Source organism: Oryza sativa, chromosome 7 (genome assembly GCF_034140825.1).
Source record: "Oryza sativa Japonica Group chromosome 7, ASM3414082v1".
NCBI classification, from domain to species: Eukaryota; Viridiplantae; Streptophyta; class Magnoliopsida; order Poales; family Poaceae; genus Oryza; species Oryza sativa.
The window spans coordinates 14,981,314-14,994,351 of record NC_089041.1 but is presented as its reverse complement, the minus strand read 5'-3'; the positions used below and the strand labels follow the sequence as shown (position 1 = coordinate 14,994,351).

General features: G+C 48.4%; 1 protein-coding gene and 1 pseudogene across 1 annotated transcript; one reads left to right on the top strand and one right to left on the bottom strand.

Moving 5' to 3' along the window:
- The window catches only part of LOC107278154 (E3 SUMO-protein ligase SIZ2-like), a 40,467-nt pseudogene extending 31,133 nt beyond the window's left edge, over positions 1–9,334 (bottom strand).
- Positions 9,335–11,660: 2,326 nt separating this feature from the next.
- LOC4343091 (glycine-rich cell wall structural protein 1) lies at positions 11,661–12,929 on the top strand. Its single transcript, XM_026027227.2, has one exon. The coding sequence runs from the start codon at positions 11,661–11,663 to the stop codon at positions 12,927–12,929; it is 1,269 nt and encodes a 422-aa protein (XP_025883012.1).
- Positions 12,930–13,038: the final 109 nt, after the last annotated feature.

Here is a 13,038-nt window from a genome sequence, read left to right as displayed (position 1 = left end):
GCCGGAACGTGGCACCATGGTGTTCACTATGCCAGGAAGCAAGACGGGAAGCCGGCGCTGCATGGTTTCAGCGACAGCGACATGGCCGGTGATCTGGACACGCGTCGGAGCACGAGCAGCGTCCTCTTCTTCCTCGGCTCCAGACCGTCTCGTGGCAATCGACGAAGCAGAAGGTGGTCGCGCTGTCGTTGTGCGAAGCAGAGTACATTGCCGCCACAGCCGTCGCTTGCCAAGGTGTGTGGCAAGCTCGGCTCCTGAGTGACTTGCTCAACTCAGAGCCTGGAGCGCCGGAGATCAAGGTGGACAACAAGTCCGCCATTGCAATGACCAAGAATCCCGCCTTCCATGACCGAAGTAAACATATCGACACTTGATACCATTTCAATCGGGAGTGCGTGGAGAACAGGAAGATTGTCGTCAACTACGTTCGCACGGAGGAGCAGCTGGCGGACGTACTGACAAAGCCGCTCGGCCATGTTCGATTCCAGGAGCTGTGCAATGGGATCGGCATCGTTGAGCTTGATGGCGATGACGGCAAGAATTAGGGGGGAGAATGTTGAAATAATCCATGGCGCCATCGGCTACCGTCATCGGCTACACTGACATCGGCTACTGCCATCGGCTGTCTACTGCTCTAGTTATCCACTAAGCGCTTGATTCCAGTTTTGTTGGGTCATGGCGCATGTATAGCTCGGTCGCATGCTGTGTTCATGTGGGAATTTGTTTCGTTTTTCCGTTTTTAGGGAGTGTGTGTGCCCTGCATGTTCTTCGATCATGGGATGGTGCGATCACCTCGGCAGACATGGCTAGGGCGCCGGGTTGTTAGGAACGCATGGCGCACACCTCGGTCGTGGGATGGCACGATCCAGTCGGAGGTGGGAGACGTGTGTATGTTTTTGTTATTTAAGTTCCCTAATGCATCAGAAAAACGCTGCCAAGTTTTATGCAGCACAAACATCGTCTTCTTGCTTGCTCTGTTTTGATCAGCATTTCATCGAACACCTGCGGTGGTTCGCTAACACCTATTATAGAGTATATGTTGTTACATACAGTAAGCCCAGGCACATACCATTAATCTGAATATCATAATGTAAAGGCTAGTGGATCTTGAAAGGTACGTTATCATTGAACAGGATATACCAAACCTGCATGAGAATAAAGATTGCAACGGAAAATCAAGGCCAAAATTCGATATCTGCATGAGTAATTTGGCCAATATATTGTTAAGGGTATAGATGTTCAGTGGTATTTCTGTTTTGTATAACATATATTTGTCATTTGGACCTAATCAATGCAAGAATTCAATCCCCAATTTCCTCTCTTCTCTCTGAAATTGACATGGTATCAGAGCATAGATCTAAACTCTAGCCACCAAATCCTATCATCGCCGGCGTGCCGGCGGCAAGTCGCCGCCTGCGAGCCATCCTCGTCATCCTCCATCGGCAACAAAGAGCTGCAGCAAGTAGCAGCGTAGTCAGATCCAGTCAGCTGTTGGTAGCCTCCCGCCGCCGGACGCAGCGCCCGTCCACGCCGCCGGTCACGGCTCGTCGTTCTCGTCGTTCTCTGCCATGCGCCATCACCAGGCAGGCGCCATCCATCACCACGATGGTGGTTGTGATGCCGTCGCGGTGCTTGTTGATCTGTGAAGTAATAGCAGCATCATCAACAAAATGTTCGTAGTCTTTATATTCATCTAATCAAGCAGCAGCACCTCGTCCGTCTTACCATCGAGAAGTAGCAGCAGCAGTCATGCGTCTTCAAGCAGCAAACAATGAGCAGCAGCAGCCAACAGGAGCAGCTCCTGATCTCCCTTCCAGATCCAGCTCCAATCATCGTCAGCCTCGTCCGTTTTCCTCCAACTAGCAACCATCAAGATGCATCCATTGCTTTGGCCTCTCATCATGCTAGCTGCAGCAGCTGCATATCAGTATATCGTTGGTATAACTTGATACCATGCCAATCTATCTCCAACTTCCCCGGCTCCCTATCGGAGTTGGCCTTCGTCATGAGTTCACAGCTCTATGTCAGAGCTGATCATCACTCTTTCATCATCATCATCATCTAATTCAGCAAAGGCCTGAAAGGCCTCTATCATCATCTTTATCATCAATGTCTCATCATCAGTTAAGGGCCGAAGAACAGTTTGTGAAGGTCCATTGTCGTCATCATCATCAACAATATCTCCGAATCAATGAAGAGCCGAAGAACGGTTCGTGAAGGCTTCAAGGTACCAAGGGCCGAAGAACAGTTTGTAAAGGCCCCAAGGTCCACTTCATAGAGGAGGGGATACATTTTTTCTTCTTCATCATCATCCAAGAATTGGCACACTTCGACGACATCATCAAGATTTCGGAGATAGGCTAATATTTAGTTTGTGTTCTCATGTTTAGTTTACACTCCAAATGCAATGTTATTGTATACACATTGCATTTGAGTGCGGGTGTTAAGGGTATAGATGTTCAGGGGTATTTTTGGGTTTTCCCCATCTCTTTTGTATAACATATATTTGTCATTTGGATCTAATCAATGCAAGGATTCAATCCCAAATTTCCTCACTTCTCTCTGAAATTGAGGGTGTTAGGAATATATATGTACAAGATAATACCCCGCGCGTTGCTGTGGGATATCTAAATCATTGTAGAGATGTTAGCTTGTTGAATTGCTGCTTTCTGGTTACATGATAATATAATCACTACAAAAGAAAAGCCAAATAATGAAATAGGTGTGAATAAACACTTGATGGTCAACGTCGTCGTTGATGATTGATGCTTGATGAAGAAACTTAATTTACAGGATGCAACAATCAGTACTTGCTTTTGTTTATAATCGATTGTCAAATAAAAACACTCAGTTCAAATTAATGGATTAAAAATTTATAATTTGCAAGGTAACCAACTTGCAAATTGTAAAATAACAAAAAATAACAAAACGGTTACAGTTTAAAATAGCACCTCTAAACCTAGAAACATCTGACCTGACCGACATGAATGGATTAGCTGATAGTGATCAGAAGTGATAAAACAAACCAATGCAATAGAAGGAGTATTGGAGGATAATGTTACCATGCATTATCTGGACATCGGAAAAGTTGATATATCTGGCAGAAACAAATAGGATATGATTATATGAAGACTAGCGCCTTTAATTTTGCGCCCCCAAACTGCCCAACTCAGAAGGAATTTGCAATTCACCTGTGATTGATCAGCAAGGTGATGTTGTCTACGTGAAGCGACTTGAACGAAGCTCCTAGATGATGCAAGCATGGCAAACACAAAGCCCAGTGGTGGTGCTTAAGATCTGAGGGATGATGACCAAGATGCATGATGATAGGAAACATCCAAACGAAACCCCTTTCTTCGTTGAATGTGCATATTTGTTTTATAGGCTAGATATGACTTTTGAGCTCCTCTTGGGGAAAACGGTGCAATCACTGATCATATTGGACTGGTAGACTGCTAGGCTCCTTGGCAGTTTCGGCCACACATTAATTATCCGCACATTAATCATCGAGCGGTAGCCGAAAAAACGTTTTAGTCTCTGGTGCAATTGAAGCTAGAACCAGATCCGATGGTGTACATATTGATCGAACGGCGGATATAATGTTGATGACGTGGCGAATTAAGAAGGCAGCTTTGGGTCTTAACTTTATAAAAAGAAGGGATTAGTGTGTATGTGTTAAGGGGTATTTCTGTCTTTTCACATTGTATGCATCTCATATTAGCCATAAGGGCCAACTCAATGAATCACGAGTTCAATCTCCAAATTCATTCTCTTTTCACACATATATATCGAATTTTGGCCTTGATAAGAAAGCGTCTCAAAAATTAATAAGAAAGCATAATAAGCATACTTTATATACTTTATACTGAGACGCTTTTTACAGATCTTAATACGTTATGGCCCAAAATGATTAGGTATGGTCATCCTGAACAAAATTGATAGCTCAATGGAACAGGGGGAAAAAGCAATGGAGTTAACCTGGAGGTCATATTCATCTTCCTGAAGCATCTCCCAATTAGCTCTCTATAGCGGGAAGGTCTTCTCGAAGTATTGTACAGCATATGACCTGGACATAAGCATGAATCACAAACACAAAAACGGGGAAAAGGAAGTGGAGAACGTTGTAGGACCCATTCTGCTTCCTTGCCCCTACACTACTGGGGAAAGCCTCTTCTCTCCCAGTTCGCAACCCCCTTTACTCCCAGGTAGCGAACCGAGAGGGAGAATCCGAGACTGAAGATCGCTATCTTTAGTCCTGGTTAAAATACCCGGGAATAAAAAACATCTTTAGTGGTTAAGCCACGTGACTGACAGTGACTGACGCAGGCATCTTTAGTCCAAAGACATTTTTTTTCTTTTTTTTTCCTCCTTCGGTTCTTTCTCTTTTATTTTTTTTCATTTTTTCTCCGCTCATATCAATTCATTCATAGTAAACATATTCATTCACAACATCCCAAATACATTCACACAAATCATCACAGATTCGTTCACAACATATACATTCACAAATCAACATCCACAAATCCAACATATACATTCACAGATCCATTCACATAAACATTCACAAACACATTCACAAATCAACATTCAGAAATCAAACATCCACAAATCATAAAAAAAGGAAAAAAAATCATCCCCAGCCAGATCTGGGGGAGGGGAGGCGAGGCCGACCTCCATCCTGCTGCCCCGCGCCCGGCCGGTGCCGGCCAGCCTCCCATCCCGCCGCCCCGCCGGGCCACCGCCGGCCGGCCTCCATTCGGCCGCCCCACGCCCGGCCGGTGCCGGCTGGCCTCTCATCCCGCTGCCTCACGTCGGGCCGCCACCGGCCGGCCTCCATCTCGCCGCCCCGCGTTGCCCAGCGTCGCCTCGTGCCCGCCGTTGCTTCCGCCGCCGCCCGCCGAAGGGGAGGGGAGGGAAGGAGGGGGGGAGAGGGGAGGAGGAGAGGTGGTGAGAGAGGATGAGAGGAGATAAGGATGGAGAGAGGAGATGGAGAGGCTGCAGGATTGCAAAAAATATGTCTAAAACATTAACGGTTGGACCAATAATTTACTATTGAACTTCTTTGACAAAGTAATTTAAGTAATGAACTGCTAAATAAAGTATTTAAAATTGTGAAATAAAGTTCATTCTAATCCCTTCTTGGAATTTATAAATATAGAGAATTTCGATGAAAGTTTTGCTCTCGACACAACAGTAAAAAGTTTATGTATGTATATGACCTAACGAATGTAATGATCATCCATATGTGTATCATGAATTTGTGTTAAATAAAACATGAAACTGGAAATACCAAGGATTGTTTAGTTTTTAGTTTGTATTTTTTTATATAATTTTAAAATTCAAAATTAATAAATACTAAGTTGGACAAATCGCAAACACCACAGATTTAAGGAAAAAAGACGCAGCGCTCTACCAGGTTGGGGCAAGCTTATTACGGTTAGTAGAAATAAAACAAGCACGAACCTAAGCACTTGTTGTATGTCTAAGCTTAGGTTTGGTAAAACGTGCTCAAGAACCAAACATTTTTTTAACAACTTGCACGAGATGGTGCGAAGTTCTATTGATAGAGCAGGAGAAAATTACAAGATTACAACCCTGGAGGGTCGTAACCAGGAAAAAGAAAAAATACACCACCCCTCACACACCGACAACGCCAACACACATGACCAGGAAAAGGCTAGCACCGGACCGGCCGCCGCTAGACCAACAAAGGAACACAGACGAGATCGTCCTATAGCTAGGGGCTGCCAAAACGATATCTTCAAGAAGAGAAGCGACGGAAAACCGCCGCCACCGTCCATCGTCTTGGGCTTTCGCCTAGCAACCACCCTTGAGGAGTGAGACAGCACGACAACACCCTCAGGAGGGGGAATTAACCATCATTGTCGGTCCAGCCAAGGCCAGGCTGGGTTTTCACCCGCCGCTAACCACCTGCGAATCCACAGCTAACGCACCGATGCTCCACCACCACTCAACCTCTGCCGACATGTGGGACCCTGCACCGGCGCCCCCCCTTGCCGGCCAACCTTTGTGCGCCGAAAACCGTGCCACACCAACCGGCAGCTCCTCCTCGCACCAGGGTCGCCTTCTCCACTACCAGCCGTGCCTCTCGCGCCAAACCGGCCTCCTCCACCAGACGCGCCAATCCGGCCTCCCTCCATCGGCCGCTTCTCTCGTGCCAAGCCGGCCTCAATCTCTTGCGCCGAGATGGCCTCCGCTGCCATCGGCTGCACCTCTCGGCGCCAAGCCGGTCTTCGACCCCTCCTCCATACGCTGTCGCGCTGGCCAGGTGCAGCCGTCTGCCATGCCCTCGGCTAGCCGTTCGAGGCCACCATGCGACCTCCCACACCACTACCACAGTCGCTGCTGCTGACGGCCAACTCGCCGCTGGCCAGCCGCAGCCCATCACCGTCGTCCGGCCGCTACCACGACCGTCGCCACGAGCTCTGCGTCGCTGCCTCCGCCGCGAGTGCCCCATTGCCACAGCAGCCGGCAACCGCCATTGTCGTTGACTAGCCACCGTGCTGTCGCCGACGACAAGACGCCGCTGCCACTGTCGCCATGAACTCCGCGCCGTTGCCACCGTCGCCGTCGCCCCGTGCTCCCGCGCCATTGCTGCAGACGCTATCGCCACGAGCTCAGCGGTGCCGCCACCGCCGCGAGCTTGTCCCGCACCAGATCCGCCCTCGGGGGGGCATGATCCTTCTCCGGCGCGACGGATACCTGCTTGCCATCGCCATCCTCGCCGGCCTCCGGGCAATGGCCTCCCTGCCATCGCCCATGCCCAACCGCCGCCTGCCAACACTCGGCTTCCACACTCGCGCCCGGCCGCGCCGCCCGCGACCTCGCCCGGCTGCCACGCCCGCGCCACCGTCGCCGCCACCGCCTCTTCCCCGCCGCCAGCACGCCCGCTTCCCCACCGCCCGTCGTCGCCGGGCATCAGCCCTGCCATATCCGACCAGATCCGGCCAAAACGACGTGGATCTGGGCGGGGGTTTCCGCCGCCGCTGGCCTTCTCCGCCGCCACCTCTCACCACCAGACACCGCCGCCACCACTCCACCCCGCCGCCCACCGCCGCCCCGCCGGATCCGGACGGTTGCCACTGCCGCCGCTCGACTAGCTCCCCAGACCGTCCAAGCGCGCGCTGGGCGAAGCCTCGCCGCTGCCGTCCCTGCGGCCGCGCAGCTTTGCCGACACCCGCTCAGGCGGTGGCGAGGCAGAGAAGGAGGTGGGGAGGAAGAAGTTGGCGGCGGCGTCGCCTCTCGTGTCGCCCGTGGGAGGGCGACGCGAGTGCAGAACGTTTGATAGAGTATCCCTTTTACTCAAGAACCAAACATGCCCTAAAGCTTTTCATGCTATTATGTTTTATGTATATATATTTCTGTAAAGGTAAATAGCCCCATCGGAATAAGGTAAAGCCAAAATTTAAATTTTAGAATTTAATTTTAAAGTTGATTTTGAAATATTTTCAACGTAGTTTTTTTAGCATTAGCTTTTAATTCGCCAAGAACACATATATAAAAATTTTACACATATTTTTTTTGTTACTAAGCCGTTACAGGTTATAATAAGTTTTTGGGCAAACCGATGAGACCCAAAGTGTCAAAATTAAGGTCCCGTTCTGTAACAAGAGTTGGATAAAGATTAAGATTTTCGTGGCACGCTTTTCAAACTGCTAAATGGTGCGTTTCCTGTGAAAACTTTCTATATGAAAGTTGCTCTAAAATACCATATTAATCTATTTTTCAAGTTTGTAATAATTAAAACTCAATCAATCATATGTTAATACCACCTCGTTTTGCATAAAAAACTTAATATTCATATTTATCTTCAGGAGAAAAGAACACCAACTAAATAGAGAGCATTAGAACAAATGAAACCTAGCTAATAGGCACATACATGTATACTTTGGGAAAAAAATAAACAAACTGATCATCATCAAGACCTACTTACTACTCCTTCCTTTCTTTTGATACATGGTGATGTCGTTGTTTTTTTATACATTTGACCATTTACCTTATTAAAAAATTATTTAATTAGTATTGTTTTGTTGGGACTTAATTTATCGTTAAATGATCTTGTAAGCATGACTTAAATTTTTCTTATATTTACATGAAAATTTTAAATATGATAAATAATCAAACATTTATTAAAAGATTAATGATGTCATCTATTAAAAATAGAGATAGTAATAATTAGCGAGTCCCATGAATTGTCCCTGTATGTCCTGTACGTATATACTTCGGATGGGTGCTGCTCTGCTAGCTCTAGCTGCTCAAGTTGCAGAACGCATAATAGAGCATTAACTATGGGTGTGTTTATGGGTGTGTTTAGTTCATGAAAAAAGTTAAAAGTTTAGAGAAAGTTAAAAGTTTGAAAAAAAAGTTGAAATTTTATGTGTTTAGGAAATTTTGGATGTGATGGGATAAAAAGTTAAAAGTTTAGGGTAGTTGGAGGTGAACTAGATACGACCTATATGGCCTGTGCTTCACCGATGGAGGAGGTATACCAGGCTGTACAAGCTCAACAACAGCTATAGCACACCTTCCCTCGGGTAGGGCGGGCCTGACGCCCGCCGGAATCATCTCTCTGTTGGCCGGCGGTCAGGGGAGCCGTACACATTGTGGCCTGAGCAGCGGCAGCATATTTGTGAGGCATTATAATATCCATATCTATACACATCGAGAAACCATATGTATGCGTCGTAAAACAGTTTGTTAATTAGTACCAGTAGTTGAACCTATTTGACAATACAGCTATATATATAGTTTCTTCCAAGCAACAACATGGTACTCGTCTCTATTTATTGCGGAGCTTTTGTTAAATTTGCTTGATTCGGTTGGCACTACTCTAGAATTGATCTTTAAATATACATATCTTTATTTTGACAAATAGATTAAAACAAGGCCAATATGTAAAAAGCTTTGAAAGTTATTTGCTAAAGACCCGTCTACCAAAATAAGTTTATTTTTTAGACAGGCCTGTTACGGGGCTAGTATCAAAAGTTGTCACGACCGACCCATCAACACATCTCTCCGTTCTCCCTTTATATATTTTGCATGTTCCCTTCTCTCTTATCTTGATCTATCCATTTCCTTCCCATCACCTCTCCCTCTCTCTCACCGCCTACTTGAAACCACCACTAGTTGCCCAAGGGGGAGCGGGCAACAAGCGAGAGCTTCCGGTGATGAGCACGGGCACCACATGCCTTGGCTCCTCCATCACTTGTGCCTCGTCTCCTCCTCCTCCACGGTTGGCGTCCTCATGATGGTTGGATCCAGTGTCGATGGGCTCACAGTGGCTAGAATCAATGGCGATGGCTAGATCCGGCATTAAGACGGGTGTGGCCACCGCGTGCCTCGGCTCCTCCTTTTCCACTGTGCACCTCATACCCTCCTCTTCCACCGCCGATCGTATCACAACAATCGGATCTAGCACTGATGGCCTTGCGATAGGTGGGAACGGCTGCGACGAGCGCGGCCACCCCACGCCTCGGTTCCTCTTTTTCACTGTGCACGTCTCATCTCCTCCCCTACCACTACTGAGGGCATAGCGATGGCCGGATCTGGCACCGACACCCCCGCGATGGGTGGGAGCGGCTGGCGACTGACGTGGCCACCCCACGCCATGACGCCTCCTCCATCACGTGCATCTTGGCTTCCTTGACCTCAACAGCAATGACATTAACAGTTTTTGGCTTCGGGCGACGGCAGCAGATCTATTTAAGGCATTGGGACTAGGGTTTCTGTTTTTTTAGAAGTTTTATTTTTTTTGGGTCAAAATTCTAGTGTAGGCCTATAGTAGTGTGAAGTGCAAAATTGGATTTCTCATCAGTTGTGGTGCCTAAGTACGAAAATCTTCATTTCTACATACATCTTGGTCTAGCAGGTGGAACACCCGTCCACAAAAGGTGAATATGCACGTTTGCAATAGTAATTCTGTAGTAGTGTGGACGGGCCGGAAGGTTTCATGTAAACTTTCAAAACAAATACTTCTTTTGTTTCAGTTTTTAAGACGTTTTTTACTTTAGTCAAAGTCAAACTACTCTAAGTTTGACTAACTCTGTAGAAAAAAGTAGTAATACTTACAACACCAACATAGTTTCATTAAATCTATAATTTAATAAATTTTCATAATATATTTATTTAGGGTTAAAAATATTACTATTTTTTCTATAAAATTAGTCAAACTTAAATAGTTTGACTTTGGCCAAAGTCAAAACGTCTTGTAAACTGAAACGGAGGGAGTAACTCACGATGTTCCTAGTTGTCAAATTAAAATGTAGGTGTACATATGTACAGATCATACCGTCCAGTCTAAACTATGGTGCATGCATTAAGTTCGAGAATTTGTTTTGTACCCGTATATATTCGTACTTCTGTATATAGTACGGGGAACGTACTATATTCGTTCATCAATCGGCACGGTTCTGAATATTTGCGCATTTTACTCAAGCCATCTGTACCTGTACGTATATTTGCACATTATTCACACGTACAATGTATATACTGAATATAGCCTCTCTACGTATCCCCCCGTACGTGCACACTAGTACTGATCCAACAAACATGCACACACTGATCAGGCGATAGAATAATAAATAATATACCCACAAATTAAAGTGTCCAAACGATAGAACACTGCAATGCATGCACCCCATGAGCTAGCCGTCCTGGTGGCCTCCATCATCTAGCTAGCTAGCATTGATCACCAGCACATGCTGCAACACACAGCACAAGCCGCCGTATAGCACCCTCTCGCTGTATACCACCCGGGCGGCCATCAGATGAAGTGCAAATGCATGCAACGCAAGAAAGCTATAGCACACCGTGCTACGTACTACATACTGTACCAAAAGTCCAATCCTCCGGTCCATGTGACTGCCGCTACATTGCACACATCAACACTAGCTTTGCATCCGTGTAAGTGTGTAACCACTGAACTGCCAAACCACCACACCCATTTTTTAGCTCGGTTTAATTTTTTGCCCCCAATCTCACCTTGCTTCAGTAAGGAACAGGCACCTAACAACTGTACTGCCCGGCTGCCAACTTCCATTCTCCATCCACCCAATTAATACAGTACACCAGCCTAAATCAACGTCCACCTACAATTCCACACTTGTTTTTTTTTTTCTACTACATAGCTGCATTCACCGTATCAATGGTTTCATGCACGACCATGTGAATGAGCATTGTACCTTTAGGTCTCTACCAGTGTAACAGTGTAGCTCATCTTTGCTATAACGACCGGCCAGTCTCGGTCCATGGTGGGATCCATGATCCATCCATCGCAGCCGGTTTGTCCTCTGAAAAGCACGCACACATTTACTCCTCGCTCATCACCTCCCCAACGACCCAACTGCGTGCTCCTTTATTGCGCCACCGCCATGGATAGAGCTTCGCACATGGCCGGCCAGCCAGCCCAGCTGCGTGCATGCACTGGTGAGCACCATATCGGTCCGTCGATCACTCAATGCTAGCTGCTACAGCTTTACAACTCTATGGCCGTCTCTATATAAGCCAATGCTGGTGCAGGCTTCAGAACCAATCAGGCAGCGCAGCCTGCAGATCAAGCCAGGAGCTTCTTGAATTTCTTCTCTCTTCTTGTTGGGAGGAAGAAGCAGCAGCTGCAGATAGCTTAGCTGCCAGACACAGCCATGGCGGGGAGGGCCAGGGGAGCGGCGCTCGTGCTGCTGCTGTGCCTGAGTGGCGCGGCGGTGGGCGTGTGGGCGCGGCCGGTTGCCGCCAAGGGTGACGACAATGCTGCCGGTGAGGAGAAGTCCCTCTGGTTGAAGAAGCAATTTGGAAAGGGACTTGGAGCCGGGCTTGGTGGAGGTTATGGGAAAGGTGGTGGCTTTGGAGGTGGTGGTGGAGGAGGCGGCGGCGGTGGCTTCGGAGGTGGTGGTGGGTTTGGTGGAGGCGGTGGTGGCGGGCTCGGTGGTGGAGGAGGTGGTGGCTTAGGCGGAGGTGGTGGGTTTGGCAAAGGCGGAGGGGTTGGCGGTGGTTTCGGCAAGGGCGGCGGTTTTGGTAAAGGTGGTGGATTTGGTGGCGGTTTTGGTAAAGGCGGTGGGATTGGTGGAGGCATCGGACATGGTGCTGGAGGTGGATTTGGCAAAGGTGGTGGTTTAGGTGGTGGCATTGGTCCTGGCATTGGTGGTGGCTATGGTAAAGGTGGAGGTCTTGGTGGCGGCATTGGTAAGGGTGGTGGACTTGGCGGCGGTTTTGGAAAAAGTGGTGGACTTGGGGGTGGTGGCGGACTTGGTGGCGGCGGTGGTCTTGGTGGTGGCATTGGGAAGGGCGGTGGACTTGGTGGTGGTTTCGGAAAAGGTGGTGGTCTTGGGGGCGGTGGCGGACTTGGTGGCGGCGGCGGTCTTGGTGGCGGCATTGGGAAGGGTGGTGGTCTTGGTGGCGGCATTGGCAAAGGCGGTGGACTTGGTGGTGGTTTTGGTAAAGGTGGTGGTCTTGGGGGTGGTGGTGGACTTGGTGGGGGCGAGGACGGTGGTCTCGGTGGCGGCATTGGCAAGGGTGGTGGAATTGGTGGTGGTTTTGGAAAAGGTGGCGGTCTTGGGGGTGGTGGTGGACTTGGGGGAGGTGGCGGTCTTGGTGGAGGCAGTGGTCTCGGTGGCGGTATTGGGAAGGGTGGTGGTCTCGGTGGCAGCTTTGGTAAAGGCGGAGGTCTTGGTGGTGGCTTTGGCAAGGGTGGTGGAATTGGTGGTGGTTTCGGGAAAGGTGGTGGCCTTGGGGGCGGTGGCGGACTTGGTGGAGGCGGTGGTGGAGGTGGTGGAGGATTTGGTGGCGGTGGAGGCAGTGGGATTGGCGGTGGTTTTGGGAAGGGTGGTGGATTTGGTTTCGGTGTTGGCGGCGGAGGTTTCGGCGGCGGTGGAGGTGGCGGCGGTGGTGGCGGAGGGATCGGTGGCAAGCACTAATACACTGGTACCTACTTCGTTTCAGTTCTCTTGCACTCCATGGGCCATCATGGTATTTAGCTTGAGCGAGTAGCTGCAATATTATGTAGGCTTTTGTTGTGGAGCTTAT

What these genes read in the sequence shown, in the direction of transcription:
- LOC4343091 (XM_026027227.2), top strand. Translation starts at nt 11,661, where the DNA reads ATGGCGGGGAGGGCCAGGGGAGCGGCGCTCGTGCTGCTGCTGTGCCTG.